General features: G+C 46.1%; 1 protein-coding gene across 1 annotated transcript in view; it reads left to right on the top strand.

The window, feature by feature from the left end:
• Mtor (mechanistic target of rapamycin kinase) overlaps positions 1-23,772 on the top strand; it is a 112,489-nt gene that overhangs the window by 23,184 nt on the left and 65,533 nt on the right. Inside the window, exons 19-28 of the mRNA XM_027398207.2 lie at positions 587-837; positions 9,230-9,316; positions 11,509-11,676; positions 12,138-12,250; positions 12,446-12,608; positions 12,993-13,085; positions 13,735-13,881; positions 17,969-18,111; positions 19,989-20,151; positions 20,281-20,426. Coding sequence (XP_027254008.1) covers positions 587-837; positions 9,230-9,316; positions 11,509-11,676; positions 12,138-12,250; positions 12,446-12,608; positions 12,993-13,085; positions 13,735-13,881; positions 17,969-18,111; positions 19,989-20,151; positions 20,281-20,426 — 1,474 coding nt within the window. The remainder of the gene's footprint in view (positions 1-586; positions 838-9,229; positions 9,317-11,508; positions 11,677-12,137; positions 12,251-12,445; positions 12,609-12,992; positions 13,086-13,734; positions 13,882-17,968; positions 18,112-19,988; positions 20,152-20,280; positions 20,427-23,772) is intronic.

Genomic DNA, 23,772 nt, shown 5'->3' with positions numbered 1-23,772 from the left:
CACTTTGGACCTTGACCATCAGGAGCAGCCCAGGCCAGGTGCTCGTTTCTTAGCAGTGCCTGCCATCCAGGAGTCCATCTGCCCCACGCCTTACGTCCTCATTGCATGTCACTATTCCCAGGACAGAGTCCTTGCTGTGTAGTATTCGGCATATGCCTGCTAACAGTCAGCATTCCCTGCGGGACCAGCCAGCTGTGGAACAGATGTTTGCCTAATTTAATTCCCTTTATTTTCCTTTGGAGGAGTAATTATTTTTATTGATGGCTTCAGCTATGAAGTGGTGAGCTGTAATGCTGAGAAGCTATGTTAAACCCAGCAATTTAAAGAAAACCCATCATGTACCGTTTTAGGCTTTGGTGGTTTGGGTAATAGAAAAGCCAGAATGGGTTTCGCTCCTGATGGGGAGAGCCTATTCATCGGTTCCTAATAGCCCTGTGCTCCCTATTCCCTGCAGTGTCAGAATGCGCCAGAGAGAATGGATGCATGTTAATGTCTCTGACGGGGCTTTGTTTGCTGCTAACCATGCTTGGCCGCACACAGAGTCCTGTCACCAGTACTTACAACTCTCTTTGTCACCTTGTCCTAGCTGACTACAGCACCAGCGAAATGCTGGTCAACATGGGAAACCTGCCTCTGGATGAGTTCTACCCAGCTGTGTCCATGGTGGCCTTGATGCGTATCTTCCGGGACCAGTCCCTCTCTCACCACCACACCATGGTAGTTCAGGCCATCACCTTCATCTTCAAGTCCCTGGGGCTCAAATGCGTGCAGTTCCTGCCCCAAGTCATGCCTACGTTCCTTAATGTCATCCGGGTCTGTGATGGAGCCATCCGGGAAGTAAGTGCACGAGCCTTCCCTGCTCACTCTGCAGATCTGCCCCTGCCTGTCTCCTGACACACTTACCTCTCCCCACTTAGCTGCTGGCACCTGTGTGCACCTTCATCCCCACAGGACAGCTAACGATGAGCAGCCTGGTAGGAAGGGACAGCATTGTTCTCAGTAGCACAGTTCATTGGGGAATGGACTGTAGTCCCGAGTTCCGCCTGCTTCTTCGTGACTAGATTTAAATCACACTGGGTTTTTGTTTGTTGTTTGTTTGTCTTTTGTGTTTATTTTTATTCATTTTAATTATTTGTAGATGTGTTTGTCTGTTGCTGGGGGTGGGGGGTATGTAGATATAACCAGAGAGGCAGGAGGCATTGGATACCCCTGGAACTCGACTTACAGGCTGTTGTGAGCCTGATGGGGGTTCTGGGAATCAAACTTGGGTTCTCTGGCAAAGGTGTGCTATTTACCACTGAGCTGTTTCTCCAGCCCCAACACTGCTTTTTGATTGAACTCAGGGCCTCTGACCTCCTAGACATGGACTTTACCTCTGGCTATATTCCTCACCCTTCTTCAACTTTTTATTCTGAGATAGGAGCTCAGTAAATTCTCTAGGCTGACTTTGAGCTCTGAGCCAGGTCAGCCTTAAATTTGGAACCCTCTTTCTTCCACCTCCCTAGTAACTGACATTACTTTACTGCTAGGCTCCACCAAAGCAAGGCCGAATCACTCTTTTTTAGTGATGATTCTCTATAGATGAAGTTACATAATTCTTGGGTCTAATGGTGTCAGTGTGTCCCATTATTGTTGGTCCTAAATTGAAGCATGTGATCAGTGTCTGGCTTCTCTCTCTGTTGTAAGATTTCTCTTCTTGGTTTGTACTGATGAGTAACCTGTGCCGTCACTCTTCGGACTGTGACCGTGCTGTTCCTTAGCTACCTTTCACCCAGTGGCTTTAGCATTCCTTGGTAAACCTTGCATCAGGTGCTGAGCTGGTGGTCACACGACTTTGTAGTTCTGTGGTTCCTCTGCTTTTACTAGCAAGCCTTCTTTTGTGGTTGTCCCTTTCCTCTCTTCTCTCAACCATAAGATAGGAAGAGTGGACCCATGCATGCTGTGTGTACTCTGGGGTTCAAGGCAGCTTGCAGTTCTTGCTAGTCCTAGAATGTCCCCCGTGGATGTGTGGGTGGTGCAAGCCATTGTCTTTCCCTCTGTGACCGTTACCAGTTTGACACATATTTAGAGGTGGTAGTAACTTTTTATAAACTGCTTCCTGACTTTGTGTCTGAAGTATAGAAAGGCTTTTTTTTAAAAACAAAATGCCTTTTTGGGACAGGGTCTCTCTGGCTCAGGCTAGTCTCCAACACCTGGGCTCAGGGGATATCTTCTTACCCATCCAAGTAGCTGGGACTTCAATTGTGTGCCACCATGCCTAGTTGGCAATCACTTTTGTGCATTGTTCCTATAATTGTCAACCTCATTAGATTCTTACTTATTTGCTGCATTGCTGGACCAACATTGCTGTTGGTTCGGTACTATTTCAATGGACTGATTTTCATGCTATTACATTTTTACTATTTATTGTTAATTGTTACTGTAGGGTTTGGGTTAATTATTTTTAAATTTTTAAAACATTCCTTTATGGTCTTAAATAATTAGAAGGTTTTTTCTTTTTAATCATGAGTTGACACTGAATTTACCAAATACCTTTCCTTTGTTTTAATAATCATCTGTTTTATTCCCCTTTGATGTCTTGGTGTGTTCATTATGTTGAAATAAGTTCTAACGTTGAAACACATACACATATCCTTCTGTTTAAACTACTCTGGTTATGACAGATTTTTAACCTATTGATACTGTATCTGATATTAAATTTAGAATTTTTGCATGAAGTAGAATTGATCTGTAGTCTTTGGAAACTACACAAAGATTTACTTAAGCTGTCTTCTTGTTGTCAGTTCAGTTCTCAGGACCATTTTAGTTAGCTTTGTCTGGGCAGCACCAGCTTTATCTAAATGATGACACCTTGTTACCATGCAGTCAAGGAGATGCTTCCACTGTTTCTCATATTTCCATTCACTTTTATTTTCTTGGTGGGAATTTATTTGTTTTTATTTTTCAAGACAGGGTTTCTCTGTGTAACAACTCTGACTGTCTTGGAACTCACTCTGTAGACCAGGCTGGCCTCAAACTCATAGAAATCCGCCTGCCTCTGCCTCGTGAGTGCTGGGATTAAAGGAATGCACCACCACCACCCAGCTCTCTGTTTTTTAATACAAGGCATCTTGTAGTCCAGACTGGCCTTGAACTTGCTATGTAGTCAGAAAACCTTCATCTTCCTGTCTCTTACTCTGCCTCCTGAGTAGTGGAATTACAGATGTGAGCCACCAGTCCCAGTTTATGCTGTGCTGGGGATGGAACCTGGGGCTCTGTATATGCTAGACAAGCTCTCTACCAACTGAGTTACATCGGCAGACCTGTGTCTAGCTTATTTTACTCAACATAATACCTCTGGGGATCATCCATGTTGTAATATGTATCAGTAGTTTGCTACCTCCTTGCTGAATAACAATGAATTCTCATTAGTGTTAAAAACCAAGTCCTTCTGTGTTCTAACATTATGGTTTATTCTTCCCCTTGAGTTGTTCAGAGTGGGTATTTTATTTACAAACTTACAAGGTTTTAAATTTCTCTTTTTGGTAATGATTTCTAAGGTAATTGCATTGGGTTGGTCATTCTTTGATGTTTACTGAAATAGCCTGAATGGTTTAGTTGCTTCATTGATTTTCACAGATTTCCTGTATGCTTATGCTTGCTACTGTATCCACAGGATTTTACATCATGTCTGTGTGTGTGTGTGTGTGTGTGTGTTATGTGTACATGTTTGTATGTATGTTAGCATGTTTGTAGGCACGTGTGTGGGATGCATGTTCGTGTGTGCACTTGTGTGTAGGCCAAAGGTTGTGATCAGGTATCTTCTTTCACTCTCCATTTTATATATTGAGGCAGGATCTCTAACTTGAGTGCAGAGCTCACTGCTGTGGCAAGTGTAGCCCTCCAGCTTGTTGTGAGATCCCCCTCTGCCTCCCAGGCACTAGGTTGCAGGTGGGCCGCCACACCTGCTGCACACTGTGGATGCTGGTGCTCTAAAACCAGGTCCTCATGTCAGCACCTTTGTCCACTGAGACACATCCCCAGTCCTGTACTCTTGCTAAGTTTTTATTTGCTAAATCTATCAAATAGGGACAGAGCAGAGATCAAAGTTCCTTTTATAGTGTGTGTTACTAGTGTTGCCTTACTTTCCTGGGGTGTCTCTTTGTGTTCATCTGGGAGAGGATAACAACCAATGAAAAGATTCCCTCCACATTCAGCTTGGTAGAGCAGTGGATTAGCAGGGTTACTTGGAAAAGCAATGGGTGACTTAGGCTACTATACCTTCAAAGACCCAAACTTAGCACGGGTTATAACTTGAAAGTGGCCACAGTAGGCAGAGTCTCCCCTTTCTCAGGTTCTCTGAGGTTCTTGAGTCTTGTGAGTTTCAAGAGTCTCCTTCCAGCAGGGAGAGTTTTAATCCAGAGGAAACAGTTTGCAACATTTCATTCTTCAAAGTTTTATCAGTTTTCATATTTATTTATTTTTATAATTTTCCTTCTTTTTAGTTGTGTGTCTGTGTGTGTGTGTGTGTGTGTGTGTGTGTGTGTGTGTGTGTGTGTTGTGTGTGTGTGTTTGTGTGTGGGTATGCCCACATGAATAAGTAAGTGCAGGTGCCCAAGAAAGGCAGAAGAGGCCATTGGATCCCTGAAGCTGGAGTTAGAGGTGGTTGTGAGTCACACGATGTGGTTGCTAGGAACTGACCATGGGTCCTCTGAGAGAGCAGTATCTGTTCACAACCATTGAGCCATCTCTCCAGCCCATCTTTTAAATATTTTTAAGATTATGTTTTTAAGTGCATATAATATGTTATGTCTTCCTAGTAAATTGAATCTTTCATCATTGTGCAGTGACCCTCAAGCGTCTTTCTACTACCCTAACATTTACTCTGCCTAGAGATGTAGCTGCCTGACTCCTTTGATGAGTGGCTTTTCCTGTCAACTCTCTTCTAGACTTGGGTTTTGTCTGGTATAACGGTAGGTTAACTTCCTAGTCTAACTTTAAAATCTGGTGTTTACTGTTGTTGTTGTCTGGTGGGGGTGGGCTGGATCTTCATACATAAGTCCGGAGTGGCCCCCACTTCTCCTTCATCCTGCCTCGGTTTCCAAAGCACTGGGATCACAGTAAAATCTGCCCTGAATCAGTGCATCTGGCCCAGCTGCTGTCATTATAGCTCTGTTGGATTTGGGGATATTTCTGCCCTTAGTACTTTCTTCTTGTCCTGTATAAGTCTGCATACTTGACTTTTCTCTATTGATTAGACTTTTGTTTTTTATATTATTTTTTCATTCTACTGTTGGTTACCGTTTGTTTGTTTGTTTTTCAAGAAAGGGTTTCTTTATGTAGGCCCTGGCTGTTTTGAAACTCGCTCTATAGACCAGGCTGGCCTCGAAATCAGATCTACCTGCTTCTGTCTCTGAGTGCTGGGATTAGAGGCGTGTACCACCATCCTTGCTTGTGTTTTATATTCCTACTTTGGTTTCTGTAAGCATCATAAACAGACTCATACTTTCACTGTGATGATACTATTTTCTCTGAATCCTTGATTGGCTCAATTCACTGCTGTTTATCTCTCTGGGTCTCTTGTGATGGTCTCTTTCTGGGTGTTTTGTGATCACACGTCATCTTCATTTAGACTCTCCCTGGGGCAGCACTGGATCATCTGCTCTGAGGGAGCCAAGAGGAGCAGGTGTGCTTTTGCTTCAGCCAAGTGACCCAGGACAACTTGGAGTCTGGCTTAGTTCCCAGGCCACCCTGGTGGTTAGCCCATTTGGGAGTGGGCCTGAAAATGGTCAACTCTTCTAGGACAGTGTTTTCTACCTACACCTCATGTTAAAACTGATAATGGCTTTGTCTGCTTTTGCCAGTAGAAGTTTTTGTTCTCTTAAGATGCATCCCATTAAGGTTCTGGGTTTATGCAAAGCAATCAGATTCTGATGATCCATTTTTTAAATGCATTAATTTCCAGTTTTTCACAGTGGGAGGATTCAGAGATTTAGTCTGCTGTGTGTTTCAGGAACAAAGTCACACACACATACATGCATACACACAACAATATTTGCAGGGGCAGAGGAGGTGTGCATGCCCCACAACACACGTGTGGAGAGCAGAGGACAACTTGCAGGTGTTGTAATTTAAAGACAGCAGCTGGAGAGAAAGACATCATGCTACAGGGTTCAAGCAGAGGGTTTTTGTTTTGTTTTATCAGGGAAAGGGTTCATAAAAAGGGGAAAGGGAAGGGGGGAGACTGCCCCCGGGGGACAGAAACAGCAAGAGAGAAGAGAGAGGGGCAGAGAGAAGGAGAGACAGAAAGAGAGGAGAATGGGAGGTGGGCAGGGCCCTTTTGAAAGGGAACATAGTGAATATGTACAGGTGGTGCTCTTAGTGGCTGCAGTTGAGGGTGTGTCCTGTCAGAACCAGACAGGCCAGTGCAGATGCCTGAATATTAAACAGCATGGATTGGTTCTCTCCTTCTTTCATGTGAATCCCAGGGATTAAATTAAAAATCATCAGGTGTGGCAGCAAGTCCCTTTAGCCTCTGAGCCATCTCTCTGCCCAAAACTATAGACTTTCATATTAATGTTCAAGGGGGTTGTTATTTTTTTATTTTTAATTATATGTGTGTCTATGTGGGTGTGTGCACATTAGTGCAAGTGCCTTCAGAGTTCAGAAGAGGATGTTGGATCCCCTGGAACTGGAGTTGCAAGAAGCCATGAGATGCCCAGTATAGGTGCTGGGAACCAAACTTGGGTCATCTTTTAGAGCAGTCCCTGCTCTTAACCACTGAGCCAGCACCAGCCCAGCATTCAGGGTTAACAAAGAAAAAGTCTGTGAGGGTGTTGCAGAAATCCTGGAATAGCACTTGGACACCAGTGAGCATGGAAGAGAGTAGATGTCAGCAGTGGGCTGAAACCAGGACAGCCCCTGAAAGGCTTCTCTCCTAGGTCCACTTTGTATTCTCATTTTACAGTCTAAAACCTCAGAGCAGGGGCGGGCAAGCAAACGAGAATCTACAGAGCTTACTTGGCAGTCAGCAGGTTATTAACCATCAATTGTTTCAGCTGTTTGTCAAGATCATTGTGTCCCAGGTAGCAAGTGAACTCATACTTGGCAAACAGGCAGTACAAGCAGCGTTTTAAGTAAATCACTAAATAAATCAATAACTAATACTTGTCTTTTCTCCTTTGCTTCGAAAGAATCTTAGGGAGAAGAAAAGGTGGTGGGTCCTCGAGTCTTTCCTTGTGTGTGAGGCTCTTCACTCACTCCCTGGGCGTGACCAGGAACCAGGAGGCTTATCCCCTCTTTCTGTCTAGTGATTTCCCGACCCCCCGGCTGCCCAGTACCCTACTTTGCCTCTGGCTTAGGTTTTCCATCTTCTTTCAGGTTCTTATAACAAATTTAGCTGACATGCCATTTTATCTAGAGTTTCCTGTCCATTTACCTTTTCCATAAAAGGGCCAGCAATGATTCGGTGAGGGACAGGCTGAGATAGGTGGGCTGGCTCTGCTGGCTCACCTGCGCCATGTGGTGGTGGGGTCTGAACACTTTCGCAGCCATGGGAGTCCCTGTTAGGGAACTGATGCAGGCTGTCTTTGAACCTGATTCTGTGTGTCTTGCCCTCACTTCTACAGGTGATGAGCTCCAGGAGTGCTAACTCAATATTTTATTTGTTGTGATAGGATCTTGCTCAATAGTTCAGAGTTGCGCTCCCGGCTGGCCTGGAACTGTTGATCTGCCTGCCTCAGCCTCCTGAGTACTCTGAGCACAGGCTTGCTGTTCCCACTGTTCAAACTCATCCCCGTTTCCTTACCTGGGCCCTTCCTGGTCCCTGGTTTACTTAGTGGGTAGCAGCCCTTCTGACAGTTTTAGGATTCCACCTGCTGGGTTTGGTGCTCACACCTGTGATCCCAGTATGTCAGTCTAAGGCAAGAGTCCAACCTGGGCTACAGAGTAAACCCTGTCTCAAAATTCAAAAAACAGCAACCAAAAATAATAACTAAAAATGATACTACCCTAGATAGAATCTCCTTATTCCTTTTCCAAACCCTCTCCAAGTTTGCTGCTCATTTTGGCTCACACTTTCTTTGAGATATCTTAAGACCTTATTGAAAGCTAGAAGTAGTAATGGCATGCTCCAAATCCAGCATTTAAGAAGCAGAGGCAGGGGACTGGAGAGGTGGCTCAGAGGTTAAGAGCACTGGCTGCTCTTCCAGAGTTTAATTCCCAGTATCCACATGGTGATTCAACCATCTATGAGATCTGGTGCCCTCTTCAGGAATTCAGGGATACATGCAGGCAGAACACTGTACACATAATAAATAAATGAATAAATCTTTTTTTAAAAAAAAAGTAGAGGCAGGAGAATCAGAAGGTCAAGGCCAACCTGAACTACATGAGACACTGTCAAAAAATAAGTAATTGATTTATTACTAATAAATTGATTATAATATCCACAATGAGTTTTCGCTTATTTATTGAGACAAGTTCTCACTATGTAGCTCTGGGTAGACTAAAGCTCACTATATAGATCAGTCTGGCCTTGAGCTCCAAAACTCACCTACCTCCAAGTGTCATGATTGCTGGGATTAAAGGTGTGTACCACCATGCCCATACTTTGGAAAGTAAGTAGTAGCAAATTAAGGCCAATTTATATTTGTAGTTGACTAACAAACATGCCAGGTTTGTTGTTGTTTGTTTGTTTGTTTGTTTGGGGCAGGGTCTCTCTGTATAGTACTGGCTGTCCTGGAGTTTTTCTATATCAACCAGGCTGGCCTCCAACTCACATGGAGATTCTCCTGCCTCTGCCTCCCAAGTGTTAGGATTAAAGGTGTGTACTACCATGTCTGGCCTCATGCTCATTTTTTAACGTCTTTAGTGACTTAAAATCCTGTGCTCCTGAAGTCACAACACAGGAAGCATTCAGCCCCCTGCTCTGGTGCTTTCCATGTATGGCCCTTGGGACAGTCTGTGACTAAAGCATTGCTGTCTGCAATTACCCACCACACAGGCAGGCACAGGAGGTGGCAAGGCCCTGTAAACCAGCTAGTCTGGCCTGGAGCTCCTGCCATCCTATAAACTGGCTGTCCTAGTGTGTGAGACCCCTCACTGATGAGGTTTTAGTCTACTCGGAGCATACTTTCAGTAGATGGGATGCTGTGGAACTCAGCCCCATAGTTGTCTTTTCTCATCCTGTGTAAGCCTATAAATTCTGCATCCTTCAGGTGCCAACTAGTTGATCTCCTGTCTGTTTCAGTTTCTGTTCCAGCAGCTGGGAATGCTGGTGTCCTTTGTGAAGAGCCACATCCGCCCTTACATGGATGAAATTGTCACCCTCATGAGAGTGAGTACACGTTCACTGCATTTGGGTCAAGGGGTGCCCAGAAATGACAAGTAACTGGATACTTCCTTCACAGGTCACTGTAGAGCTTTTGCACTGATTGTCGACATTAGGGCTCTACAGTGACTGTATCGGTTACTAGATTCTGAGGAGCAGGGTAGATGGGGATGGATGCTGTAGGCGCCCAGCTCCCAGCTCCCAAGTACGAGAATAGAAGTCTGAAGTCTGAAGAGAAATCCTGAAGTAATAATTCTTCCAGAGACATTCTTGAGTTATTTGCCCAACACACAACAAAGCAGTTTCACTTCAGTATTGCAACATTACTTTCTTATTCCCACAAAGTCCCCTGCTTCCTTACTACCCATAAACCACAGCTCAAGAGAATTGGGAATTGGTTTTTCCTAGACCTCTGAAGTACCTGTTGGGCACTGACTAACAAGGTGCTACTTTGCCCTGTAACCTCCAAAGACATAAATGGCACCTGAGGAAGGACTCAGGGCCTGGCATTTCATAGCATGCATTAAGCAAGTGCTAGAATCTACCCTGGTAACAGAAGCACTGTTCTATGCAATTTGAATGATTGTGTGGGAGGCTTTCTTTGTAGTTAGCTTGCTGGAAGCAGCAGTGCCAATATCAAGATGGCTCCCTTCCCCGGAGGAACTTCCCAGTGCCTGAGTTCAGAACTGAACAGCCCCTACATGTATAAATCATTAAGAGCTGCTGTGTTCCCATTTCCTACCATGGAGGCCTCAGTACAAGGAAGAGTTAGGCCAAGTGCTTAACTGCCCAGTGGGTGGCCTTGGGGAAGGGAAGGCAGGAAGGAACCCTGTGTGCTCAGGGTAGGAAGCTGAAGCCCTCTGACTCACCCCCACTCCCTCAAAGAAGGATGGTCAGTGCACAGGCATCGGAGGAGGGGCTCCCCGCGGAATGCAGCTTCAGGTCGTCCCCAGGAGAAGACAGAGCAGGTGTTCTTCCTTTGGCTGTTGATCCTGGACATTTTAATGAGCTCCCTCGAGCCCGGGGAAGAGAACAGCCTGTAAGCAATGAATGATCTAGCCCACATCCCCTGGCAGGCTGCTGGCTTCTGAGTAAAGAAACCTCTGTGAAGAGACCGTGGTGGTAGAGTTGGGAAACTGTTTTCTCTGAAGAGGGCAAGTGCAGTCCAAGTGGGTGAACATCAGACAAACCGCAGCCTACAGACCCACCGTGTTCTTGCTGAGAGTAAACAGCTTTTCCTGAGAATGGTGTTTTCCAGCAGACAAAGTTTAAGCAGCCTTTTCTAGTTTGGTTTCCCTTGTTCTTACTACCTGTGTGCATTGCTCAGACCCCAAGTGTTGGTGTGTGTGCTGCCGTCACCTTCGCTCTTGTGCTCCAGAGGCTCTGAAGAAAGCTATAGGTCTGCCTTGAAGTGACAGGAGATGACAGCTTTTCGTGGAGTTGGAGGCCTGAGCCAGTTTGCCTCGCAGTTAGTTCCCAGGCAGAATCCAGAGCCAATGGCCAGGTTTTTGTATCAGTAACTTCTATGGATTGCTATTGCATGGATGGGGAAGTAGCTAATTTGTTGCAGTACCCAGGCCTGATGGACAGATTTTTAGGCAACAGGTGTTAGATACTGCCCAGCCAAGTGAAATTCTGAAAGGGCATGAAATCTTAGAGATACTGGGTTCTCTTGTGGTAGAGATAAGACTGTACCCCAGTAACATGTGGACCCACACCCTTCGGAGATCTTGGAGAGACTAGGCTGTAAACAGTCTGATGACTGGAGTATTCCAGATGCTCTGGTAGGTTCTAGGCATCAGAGATGAACTGGAGTGATCTCTTGCCCTCAAAAAGCGGGAGTCTAGCAGGAGATGCTTGCAGAGTAAATTAATATCATTTGAAGACAAACTGCAGAGGGATCCAAAGTGGGAATGCAGAACAGGAAAGTGAGAAAGTGAAAGAAAGAGAGGACCTAACTGAGCCCACACTGGGCTTCCTGGCAGAGGACTCATGGACGCAGCATGGAGGAGTTGGGGCATGCGGCACCTGGGAGGCGCAGTATCATTTGTTTCCATGGCTACCGCCATGCAGTGACAGGAAGATGGGAAGAGGTTACCTGGGTAGAGGGCTCATTACGTTTTTGCCTTTCTAGCCATCGCATTTCTAGGTTCACTTTGAGCAAATGAGCACCCAACTGCCCTTCTGTCTCCCTCTAGGAATTCTGGGTCATGAACACCTCAATCCAGAGCACAATCATTCTTCTCATTGAGCAAATTGTGGTGGCTCTTGGCGGGGAATTTAAGCTCTACCTGCCCCAGCTGATCCCACACATGCTGCGTGTCTTCATGCATGACAACAGCCAAGGCCGAATCGTCTCCATCAAGGTGAGCGAGGTTCCTAGCCTCAGAGTCTGTGGGTGATAACTGAGCTGTGAGACCCTGTTATGGGTGACAAGCTGATGTGTGCTCAATAAACCCAAATCCCAGGAACAAGGACACCTAACACTTGCAGACTTTGCAGAGTGCTCCAAGTCCTCTCTTGAGTATCCTTCTGTTTTGTCTCCTTTGATAGTTGGTCTTGGTGAAGGCTCATCTCAAGCCAGCTATGTTATCTAGCACCCAGTTCACATCAGCAAAAACAGAGCAGAGAAAGCGTAGAAGCATGTACTCACATAAAATAAGGGGGAGAGGGCACCAACAAAGAATGTAGTCCAGGGCTGTTGGACAAGGGCTGTGCAGAATTCCCATGGAGCTCTTAATTTTCCGTTTACTGCCCCAGCCAGGTCACAAGCTGCTTGCTGCCTTCATGCGTTTGTTCACCATCATGCTCTTGCTTGCTTTTGCAGCTATTGGCAGCCATCCAGCTGTTTGGTGCCAACCTGGATGACTACCTGCATTTGTTGTTGCCTCCAATTGTGAAGTTGTTTGATGCCCCTGAAGTCCCACTGCCATCGAGGAAGTAAGCACCCTGTTTTATTTACCAGGCCATCTCTGTGGCTTTGTTCATTTCCGCTCCCATTATTTTAGTTCAGAGATGTCCCAGATTATGGAGATCTTGTTGCTGCCCTTCTGGTGTCACCCATAGTACCTCAGAGCCTTTCCTTTGCGTCCTTGGGGCTTTGTTAGGGTAGCCTTCAGCTTTCACTTGTTGTAGGGCAGCGTTGGAGACAGTGGACCGCCTGACAGAGTCCCTAGACTTCACTGACTATGCCTCCCGCATCATTCACCCCATCGTTCGCACGCTGGACCAGAGCCCGGAGCTGCGCTCCACAGCCATGGACACACTGTCTTCACTTGTCTTTCAGCTGGGGAAGAAGGTAAGATGGGGCTCCTGAACAGACCAGGTTATTGTGCCTTGTTTGGAAAGAAAACCTTGTGAAATATCCAGTTGTTAATACATAGGTTAGTATATGGATCTTGGCCACTCTTGGAGGATAGGAAATTATTTTTTTCCTGTTCTTCTTCCTTTGTTCAGCCAGTTTTAATTCAAGCACCTGTGTGGGTTAAGTGTCATTCTGAGGAAAGCCAATGAAAGGTGATGGGAATTGGCCTTGCATTACAGCTGGGGTGGGGAAAGAAGTTGTATGGACTCCCACAGAGCCAGCCAAGCACAGCAATGTAGCTACCCTCTCTGTAAGCACTGTGCTCCACCATCTGTTCTCCAGAATAATGTTTCTGGTGTCTTCCCCCTCCTGTCACAGTACCAAATTTTCATTCCAATGGTGAATAAAGTCCTGGTACGACACCGGATCAATCACCAGCGCTATGACGTGCTCATCTGCAGAATCGTCAAGGTGAGTGGGCGCCCCTCCGCCCTGAGGTCCCAAGAGTCTTAGCATTCTCATCACAGCAAAGGGCAGGCTGAGGCTAGCCTTTTAGCCCCGGCTAGGACTGGTAGACAAGTCTGCAGAAGGTAGTTTCTTTCTGCATTGTAGGCTTTGTGGTTTCTCTGTTCTGTTGAAGCTTCTCCCTTCTGCCTATGTGACTGCAAAGTGGCCACATACAGCACAGAACTAATGAGCCTGGCCTCAGTCTAGTTAGATTTTTTTGTGGACAATGAGATTTGAGTTTCACACAATCTTCATATCTTTGAAGAATTAATTTTTTTCTTAACCATTTGGTGTTACAAAAAAAATAATAGTAATTCTTACCTCTTAGGTTATATGAAAACAGGCAGCAAGCTGAGTGCCGTCCGTGCTCACGGCACTTAGTCACTTGATTCCTGCTCTCTGTCTGCCTTTGCCTCGTTTTGTGACTTACCTGTTAAAGATTTGTCAGGGACCCCCACGGGGAGCCCAGCCACCTGTGGCTGTTTTGTGCATACATGCAATGTGTCCTGCTTGTTGAAATCCTGGCTCTTCCAGGCAGGAATCTACTGAGGTTCCTGCGTGTTTCATTAGCTGGGAGCATCGGGTGGAGGTCTCACTGCAGCTCTCCCTGCAGGGGTTCACACTCGCTGATGAGGAGGAAGACCCTCTGATTTACCAGCACCGAATGCTCAGGAGTGGCCAAGGAGATGCGCTGGCCAGTGGACCAGTTGAAACAGGACCCATGAAGAAACTGCATGTCAGCACCATCAACCTCCAAAAGGCAGGTCCATTGTTTCCAGGGAGCTTGGGAAGCAAAGCTCTGTTTTGTTTTTCCCTCTCATTCAAAACCTTTAAAGAAACCAATCAGCTTTTGTTTCTCAAAAAAAATCTCAGCATCATGAATTTAGGCCATTGTATCTGACTTTTTTACATTCATTTGCTTCTTTGCTTATTTTTTGTTTGCTTTATTTTGTCTTGGAATTATTGTTGCTGTTGCTTTCTGGCAGGGTCATATTATGAATCCCTGGCTAATCCTGAACTCACTGACCTTGAACTTACAGCCATCCTCCTGCTCCAGCCACCCAGTTGGTAGTCTGGGCATGTGCTGCCTGCTGGCATGTCTGAGGTTTTGTTGTTGCTTCTGTAGCACAGAGTGGCCTCTACCTCCTGTGTGCTGGGATTAGGGGCAGGAGCCATCATACCAAGCTGTAATTTTTTTTTAATTTATTAGATTTACTCCTTTTGTTTTATGTGTGAGTATTTTGCATGTATGTATTTGTACCATGTGCATGCTTGATTACAAGAATCCTGCATCTCCTGGAAGTGGAGTTATGGATGGCTGTGAACCACATGTGGGTGCTGCGAATCGAACCCGGGTCCTCTTCAATAACAACAAGTTCTCTTAACCACTAAGCCATCTCTTCAGCTCCATCAAGCTGTAATTTGTTGTTGTTGCTTTTGTTTGTTTGTTTCTCGAGACAAGGTTTCTCTGTTTAACAGCCCTGGACGTCCTGGAACTCACTCTGTAGACCAGATTGGCCTCAAACTCACAGATATCTGCCTGCCTCTGCCTCCCAATTGCTCGGATTAAAAGTGTGTGCCACCATGACCAGCAATAAGTAAATAAGTTTTAAAGCATTAAAAAAAAAATCACTATTGCACGGAGGTGATGGCACAGTCCCCTGTGTCCCTGCTATCCTATAGACAGTCCTTACTATTAACCAAGCTCAGGTCACAAGAAGCAGAAGTACCAGGCATGGTAACACAAAGCTGTAGTCCTGTCCCACAAGAGACCGAGGCAGTACGATTGTGAGGGGTCTTTGCTTTTTTTATTTATTTATTTTTCAAGATAGGGTTTCTCTGTGTAGCCCTGACTGTCCTGGAACTAACTCTGTAGAACAGACCTATGCCTACTGGGTGCTGGATTAAATGCATTCACCACCACTACCCAGCTATAATTTTCCTTTTTTAATGTAGGCAATTAAGTATCTTTGTGTTTCCTCAGAACTAGGACCTTTTGTTCCCATGAGAACAAAGCTGGCATCTTAGTTTCTTTTACTGCTGTGCTGATAAAAAGACTCTAGCAAAAGCAACCTAAAGAGGTGGGCATATCTTGTTTTACAGTCCCAGAGGGACATAGTCTAAAATGGCAGGGAAGATATGGCAGCAGGAGCAGGAAGCTGACTGGTCACATTGCATCCTCACTCAGGAAGCAGAGACAGAACAGGAAGTTGGGGTGGACTATGAAAGCGTCAGGCCCTTCCCCAGTGATTCATTTCCACTAAAAGGTTCTGTAACCTTCTCAAATAGCACCCAAGCTGGGGAGCCAGGTGTTCAAACACATGAACCGTGAGGGGCATTTCATATTTAAACCACAGCAGCTGGTGAGCCCCTAATTAGCCATTAAAAACTGATGTGGGCTGTTGAAAGCAGTGTGTTTTTTAACTATCCGCCCTCTCATTGGGCTTACTACTTCCTAGGGATCTTACTAAAATGTTGACTCTATGTAGAATGTCTGAGGTCAGGCCTGATACTATATTTCTAACAAGCTCCCAGGTACGTGTGTGATACTTCTGGTCCATGGACCACACTTTGAATATCTAACTTTTAGAATTTTTCTAGTGAGTACTAAATTGTCTCTGCTGACCCCGGCCTGCAATATGGCCAGCTTTCTGCCATGTGTGCATCATATATGTTCCTGAAAGCAAGCCGTTTCAAAGTTTCTCTGGGGAACCGGAGCAGAATAAACACAGTTACCTCACCAACTTTAGATACACCATCCTGCTGGTTTTCCACACTTTGCATCACTCTTCAGCGCCTCTGGAGACTGTAAGCAGCCCCCTGGTCGATTTTCAGCCTGGTGCTTTTCTCTAATTATTAGCAGCTCACTCTCAGCCACTGAGAGAGGTAAAGAAACAGGCAGGCTGAGTCTTCGGGACTCTTCCTCTTGGCCAAGCCTATACAAATTTGAATACAGTCCTGGGGGGTTGCACTTACACCCAGCATTAAACAGTAAAAGTTTATTAGTGACTTTACTCCCCGACAGAGAGCAGAGAAATGCTTGCTGCTTTAAGATGGAAGGGGTCAGATATCCATGGGTTAGGAGGAACGCTACCTTCCATCTGGGGATGTCCTAATTGCTCCTTCAAGGGAGAGCCAAGGTCATGAGTCACAGAGCGTTGACACATGGTTATTGGGGCTATCTGGCAACACCTCACAAAAGGGGAAACAGGCAAAGGGATGAGAAGTATATCTGCACCGGCATATACCTGTTGTACACAGGATCAGAGCATCTCTCCAGGCAGCCACCCCTACTCTGGAACTCTGCTCTGCCTTGCACATGTCTCCTCACAGTCTGGTTTATTTCTGCAAGTTTTCCTTGGCACTCAAGATGAGGGTGTCTTTAAGAAGTTATTTGTTACGTATGTATCTGCTTGTGAGTATGGCTTGTGCCTGTGGCATCCATGATCCTCAGAAAAGGCATCAGATTCCCTGCAGCTAGAGACAGAGGTCGTTGGGAGTGAGCGGCCTGATGTGAGCACTGGGAACCAAACTCCCATCTTCTACAAGAGCAGTGTTTGCCCTGAGCCTGAGCTCTGCAGCCTCTACCCAGTCAGACAGCAGGAGGAATTTTCAGTTTATTTTCCCAAGAACAGATCAGGTTCCAAAACCCTAAGCAAAATCCTCCATAGCTGACTCTTGAATCCATTTTTGTTGAAAGTAAAAATATGCTTCCATATATTATGTAATCATAATTAGGGGTTGGTGCATTTATCAAATTTTTGAAAGTTTCTTGTATTTTTCTGTGGTGCTGGGAATCTACTCCTTATTTTTGAGGTGCAGCGGTGCATGCATGTCTCCCCAGCACTTAAGGTGGAGTAGGGAGTACTGCAAGTTCAAGAACATGTCCAGAAATTGGGGACCTAGTAATACAGCTCAGCCCAATTCAGGTCCATGCCATGTTGAAGCTAGCAGCCACTTTTTTCATCTGCTTGAGCTAGGCTGTCTGGATACAGTTCGATGAGAAGCCTAAGACTCCAGTGTTATAGCTGAGTGGCCAGGTCAGGATTCCAAACAGGTTTCAGTCTTCAGAGAGCAACACTCATACTGCCCTAGTGTGATAAACACTACTGAAGCTCATTACACGCGTTAGTAAATCCCTACGATGCTCAGTGACGTGGAAGCTTGCATGCACACTTAGTAGATAAGGAGGCAGACACAGGGTATTTACCAAAGATTAGAGAGCCAAAAGTTACATCACTGAGACTTGAATTCAAGCCTCTTGAGTTCTTGGGTGTGGTTTTGACCACTACACTGGACTCCTCCAGAGTCTGATGTTCCACGCACCTGCCCAAGCTGCCCCAGGAAGACTTTCTGGTGCCAGAGGTGGAACCTAGGACCTCACACAGGAGGTGCTCAAGCAGTAAGCCACACCTCAGCCCCTACAGAGCCCACCTGTGCTCTGAGGAAAGCCTCCCAGTCACCTGTTGTGGTCTCACGCACACCTGATCATTTTCCTTCTGACAGACTCTTCTCTGTCAGTTGAGTTGTGCCATATGCCCAGCTCCCATCTGCACTGCAGTGGTCGTTAGGTTTCATTGAAGGCAAGCTGGCTGTAACAGACCTGTTCTGCTGGTTCTACAGAGGGAGTCCAGCACCCAATGGCAAATGGGACTTTCCTAACACTGTGCTGTGTTCCGGAGGCTACTACTTTTGCTTTATGTATTTTAATTAAATCTCTTGTCTTTTATGTTCTGGAGGAACTATAGGTATGAATTTACAAATCAAAAGTAGGATAATGGTGGCATAGCACTCTGCAATTGGCCCTTAAAGCTGATGGTTTCTTACTGTCACCTCTGGTATCACAGGCGTGGGGAGCTGCCAGAAGGGTCTCGAAAGATGACTGGCTGGAGTGGCTGAGACGGCTGAGTCTGGAGCTGCTGAAGGACTCCTCATCGCCTTCCCTGCGCTCGTGCTGGGCCCTGGCTCAGGCCTACAACCCAATGGCCAGGTGAGATGTGCCAGGACTTTCTACTGGCTTCTTTTCCCTATTTCCAAGCGTTCCCCCCTACAGTGGGTATTGATTGTGGATAGTGAGGAATAAAGTGGTAATTTAGTTAACGGACAACCGTTTTCATTAGTAGGCAGCAGAAGGAAGGCATTTTATTTCTGTTTTATAGCAGAACTGGTTTACTGTGTATATTTAGTAGTAGTCATTGGCTCCAAGGTTATGGCTTTGATCATGAGTTGGTTCCTCTCATTTATTTCAGGTTTTGTTTTTGTTCTTTTGTTTTGTTTCTTAATGTTTGTAAAGCCAAGTCTAGAAGTCCTCTGTCTCTGTAGTGTATGGATTACACGTGCCCAGCTGATATTCTGTGACGTCTTGTACCAAGGTCATCTGTAAGCACAATGTCTTTCCCAGAGAGGCTGGTTTGTTTGTTTGGTTTTTGGAGACAGGATTTCTTTGTGTAACAGCTCAGGCTGTCCTGGAACTCGCTCTGTAAACCAGGCTGGCCTCGAACTCCCAGAGGTCCTCCTGAGTGCTGGGATTAAAGGCATGTGCTGCCACCACCTGGCAGAGACTGTTTGTTAGCATAGTCCCAGATGTAAACACTGGGGATCCATTGCCACCTCGGAATAGATAAGGAAAGCTTATTTCTTCATTTACACCAGGCTTATTTCGGTGTTCAGATTAAAATTTCAAATTTTGATATGTTTTTTTTTTCCTACCAAATTCCAAAATCATGCACATTAGTCTAATTTAACCTTGAAATGTGTAACCACAACTGAAGAAGCATCAAGTTGTAAGCCCATCCGTTGCAGGGACATGTTACTGTCTCCATTCCTCTGCCACCACAGCCACAGCGCCTAGAGTTACATTATATGCTGGGGGCTCGGGGGACACCCATCCATATGACACTTTGGTGATTTCACATTGGTGTTGTGGTCTTGGAAATGGCTCTTGTTCTGTTGGAGACCAGCTGGGAGTCCGCTGTGCCTTCTGCTGGTGCTTTGAGTTTGTTGTCGTCTCTGATGTAGTCATCCAGTGAATCGTGCTCAGTGTGTTTGGAAAGCAGTAGCAGATGCAGCTTTGCCACTTTTGATCTTAAGAATTTGGACATTGTCCAGGAAATATTCTAAGAATCACTTAAGGACTGTTTATTTCCTAAATCTGTTCATGTCGAAGTTTTCTTTCTGTCCGTCACAATGGAGAGAGCATGGCAGAAACTGCCAGGAAACGTAACTGTGAAGACAAGTTAGTTTGTTGTTGTGTTCTCCAACCCGTCCCACCCTCCACAGTCCCTGTATATCATGTCTGTACCTGCCCTAAAAGATACTGTCGTCAGCCGGGCGGTGGTGGTGCACACCTTGAATCCCAGCACTTGGGAAGCAGAGGCAGGTGGATCTCTATGAGTTCGAGGCCAGCCTGGTCTCCAGAGCAAGTTCCAGGACGGGCTCTAAAACCTAACTTGAAAAACAAACAAAGATGCAGTTGTCATTGCTCGGCTCGATGATGCATGCCTGAGATCACAGCAGTTGGGAGGTTCAAGCAATAGGAGTCTCTGAGTTTGAGAGCGGTCTGGGCTATATAGTGTGAGACTCTCACTCAACCAAACAAACAGATTAATAGTTGGTAGGTACATGTGGTTCTTTTAATTTAAAGTTTCCTCCCTTGTTTGCCACAGAGCAGATATTTAGTGACCAGCAGTTATCGTGCTGCTTAGGGAAGGTTTAATAACTTCTAACAACTTCCATCAGACAGCAGTGCTCCTTGCAACCAAACGGCAGCACTGGAAGAAGCGGGTTGGTAGAGTGTGTGGCACCAGGCAGAGTGCGGGAGAGATTCCTAGCATCCCTCTCTTCCTTCTCTGCTCCCTGTGCTTACAGGGATCTCTTCAATGCTGCTTTTGTGTCCTGCTGGTCTGAACTGAATGAAGACCAACAAGACGAGCTCATCAGGAGCATTGAGTTGGCCCTCACCTCTCAAGACATCGCTGAAGTCACGCAAACCCTCTTGAACCTGGCTGAGTTCATGGAACACAGTGACAAGGTGAGAGACTTTCCCCCACTGTCCCAGTGGCCCGTGATAGGAATCCAGCCAGCAGGAGAAGCTGCTTGCACATAGCCCACTCCTATGTGCGCCCCCATCTACTACCTTTTTTTCTACGCTTTCCTCTAGGGCCCCCTGCCACTGAGAGATGACAATGGCATTGTGCTATTGGGGGAGAGAGCTGCCAAGTGCCGAGCGTATGCAAAAGCACTACACTACAAAGAACTGGAGTTCCAGAAAGGGGCCACACCTGCCATACTCGAGTCCCTCATCAGGTAGGCCCTGAATGCCCGTCCCACTGCCTTTCCTTCTCCTCTGGAGCCGGTTGTAGAATTCAGCTGCGTGAAATGTGTCATCAGGTGTGGCTGGCACATGTAAGTGCGTGGTTACAGATGGCTGTCAGCAGTCAAGCCTGTTGTCACACCTGTCAACCCTTACCACCTACACTCCATTGCTTTCCAACCTGCGCTTTCTTATCCTAGTGCAATCCACAAGACCCTCGGAAAGACAGAAATGCCCAGCAGGATCAGGGCGCCCAGAGGCAGGGTCAGGGTTTAGAGACGATGCCTTTTAGTGCCCACTCTTCCTCCTTTGGCGTTCTGTGAATGTGAAGAGTGAAATCTGAGATTCAGTGATCTTTCCCGATTCGGTTTTGTTCTCTCCTCTCCTAGGATGGTTTGGAGCCTTCTGGGTATGGAAAAGGGGGTTGTTTAATAAATTTTGTGCTGTTAGAAATTACAGGCAGCCAGAAACATTAGCCTCAGCTCCTAGAGGACTGCTCACTTCCCCCAATGATTTTAGAAATGTTAACTCCGGAATCTGCCATCTCCATGGAGATGCTAACATGGTTCATCGTTTAACTGCAGACAAGATAGCTCAGGACAAATTCACAGCTAACAAGCTCCTGGGTAGGCCAACAGACCCTTCGAGCAGAGTGGTTCAGCAGCTACGCTCTGTATACACTCTGCCTTTAGCAGGTGACAAAAGGCGTGGCCCAAAACGTGGGAGTGGAATCCTATTTCTGCCATATCCACTGACACAGAGAATGTCAGTTTCTGAAGTACCTGTGGGGACAGCTACAAATGTCCCGTCCCATGAAGACTGCTTCAGCACAGGACACAAAACGACCTGCATTTCTCCCTCCTACGTCTCACTTGTACAGCCTCCTGTGCTAACCTACAGAAACAGGGTAACTAACTGGGCATGTTAACTTTAACTTCAGGCAGCTGGTTTAACCCATTGTGTCCTTGCTGACTTTTCTGAGACCTATTTGAAATGCCTAATCCCACTGTTGGCTTTTCCTCATATTTGAGACAATCATAGAAACATTGAAGTTAATGCAATTTTTAGCAGAAAGGTATGATATGGCTAGAAAGGTACAATGTAACTGAAAATGATCATAATTCCCTGCAAACAGATTGGGTTTGACACGTTTTGTTTTGTTTAGTTTATTGTAAATTCAGACTTAAGGGAAAGCGTGCACTCTAAACTACTCAGGCTGCTCAGCTGACTGAGCGTGGGTGGCCTCTGGAGCCTCCCCAGTTCCTTCCTGTGCAGCCTCTTCCATCTGCAGCTTTCTCTTCAGATGAAAACCTCTTCCCTAAGCACCACTGTGCTGACTGTGGTGCCCACTTTACTGGGGAAAGTTGTTTGATTGCTTCTGGGGGTGTTGCATCTGTTTGTTTATTTGGTTTACAGAGTGAACTTAGAATCCCCCTGCCTCAGAAAGTTTTATGAACATCCTTAGGCAAAGCTGCTATTGGGAAGCTGCCCCACAGTACCCCCCCTCCCAGAGTTGTAGGAGAGACACCTAATGACTCCTCCTGGGGTCCTGGCACTTTGAGTTGCATGCCCCCTTTGTGGGTCTCAAGTCACTGACTGAATTAAGTGGCTACTACGTTCCTGCTCCTGTCCCCCAGGCAAACTATAGGTGTCTTATCTGTTTTGACAGTTAACACCCCTCCCTCCACACAGTGGTTGATTTTTTTTTTTTTTTAACCTATTCATATTCCACTTACCGATTTATCTATTCTCAGGGCCTATGGTAATACATACACTTAACATTAACAAGCTATTTCTTATTTTTTGTTTTTGTTTTTAAAAAACCAATTTCCTTTTGAGCTAGATGTGGTGCACACCTGTAATCCCAGCACTCTCGAGGTAGATTGGGAGGGTTTTCTACTCTGGTTCTGTCTGTCTGTCTGTCTCCTACTTGTTGGTTTTCTTATCTGTCTATTTCCAGGACAAGTTAAATCCCACATGTAATCTCCAAGCTGGGTCAGCACTAAGACAATGTAAACTGTTGGAAGCTCGAATAGATGAGAAAGTATAATCACTTCTCAGGGGAACAGTGGATTAGAAGGAATTGAATTTTAGGAAGCACATAATAGCTGTGGGGATTTTGTTGGTTATCCAGTGCATGGGGGCAGCGGTCTGTTGGCCTGTCTTTTGTTCTGGTCGGTTGAGACGGGATCTCACTGCATAGCCTTGGCAGTCCTGGAACGCTGTGTAGACCAGACTGGCCCCTGCAGAGATCCACCGGCCTCTGCCTCCCAAGTGCTGGGATCAAAGGTGTGCTCCAGCACCCAGCAGCCTTTTTTCTCTGCTCAGTAGAGAATCTCATCAAAGCTGTGTGCTCTCTGTCCCGTGTATCGTCTCCTTTTTAAGTATTTCTGGTTGAGGCATCTGCACAGTTAAAAACAAGTACTGGTGGTCACTGGGTGCATCTGCTTGTAGTGCTGGTGTGTACACGCCCTTTACAGCACTGTGCCGTTTAGCTCCTGTTCCCATTTCTCAAGGGGCCTGCCAGACGGATACGTCCTTTGTTTCCTGCAGCAGCACCCAGCTCTGCTTCTGGTTCTTGGTCAGAGGCTGTGGGGTAACCATCCGTAGTGTCCGTCTGTCACTATCCTTGGTATCTGTCAGCCAGTACCAAAGTTCATGCTCATAAATGTGGGAGCTAGGCGTGCCCTGCCCATCCTTAACTCTCCTCCTTCCCCTCTCTGAGAAGTTTCTCTAGGGAGTGTGGAGACCCATGGGATTTCTTTGGGGGTTGTATTAAATAAAGGGAGAGCCATCAGCTTTTCTGTGTGGGCGCCTTGCTCTGCACACTCCTGTGAGGCCTGTCCTCACCATCCTCCAAACCACTGGTGCTAGGCATCTCATTCTCCTACCTGCCTGAGGAAGTTTCTGTTTGAATAGCTCTCCCCTGGGAACCCGTTTTATGCAGCCTCTCTTCTCACTCTATTTCTTTGAAAGATTCCCAAGGTTCTTGTTCATGAGGGCAGGTAGATTCCCAGGCACCAGAGAACTGTGGGTACAGTAGAAGTTACTAAGTGAGAGACATGGCTTGTCTTGTGCTAACTTCCTCCAGAGGACAGTTCTTATGGTGAGCCTGAGTTGGTATGGGTTTGCTCTGCTTCTGCTCTCCAGTGACTCAGGCCCTTCCCCTTGCCCCCTGTGCTTACCCCCTGCCTCTCCACCCTTTCCCCCTGCCCTCCCACTGCCCTTTTTCTTTCCTGGCTTCCTGCTCCTTTGGTTTCCTTGACTATGGAACCGACTCAAGAGTCAGTGTTCACTCTGACTTTTTAACCTGAAGTTTTTACCTCGCTCTCAGTGATA

This window comes from Cricetulus griseus, chromosome 2, assembly GCF_003668045.3.
Source record: "Cricetulus griseus strain 17A/GY chromosome 2, alternate assembly CriGri-PICRH-1.0, whole genome shotgun sequence".
Classification (NCBI taxonomy): domain Eukaryota; kingdom Metazoa; phylum Chordata; class Mammalia; order Rodentia; family Cricetidae; genus Cricetulus; species Cricetulus griseus.
Note: the sequence above shows the minus strand (reverse complement) of the source record. Positions and strands in the feature narration are given on the sequence as shown.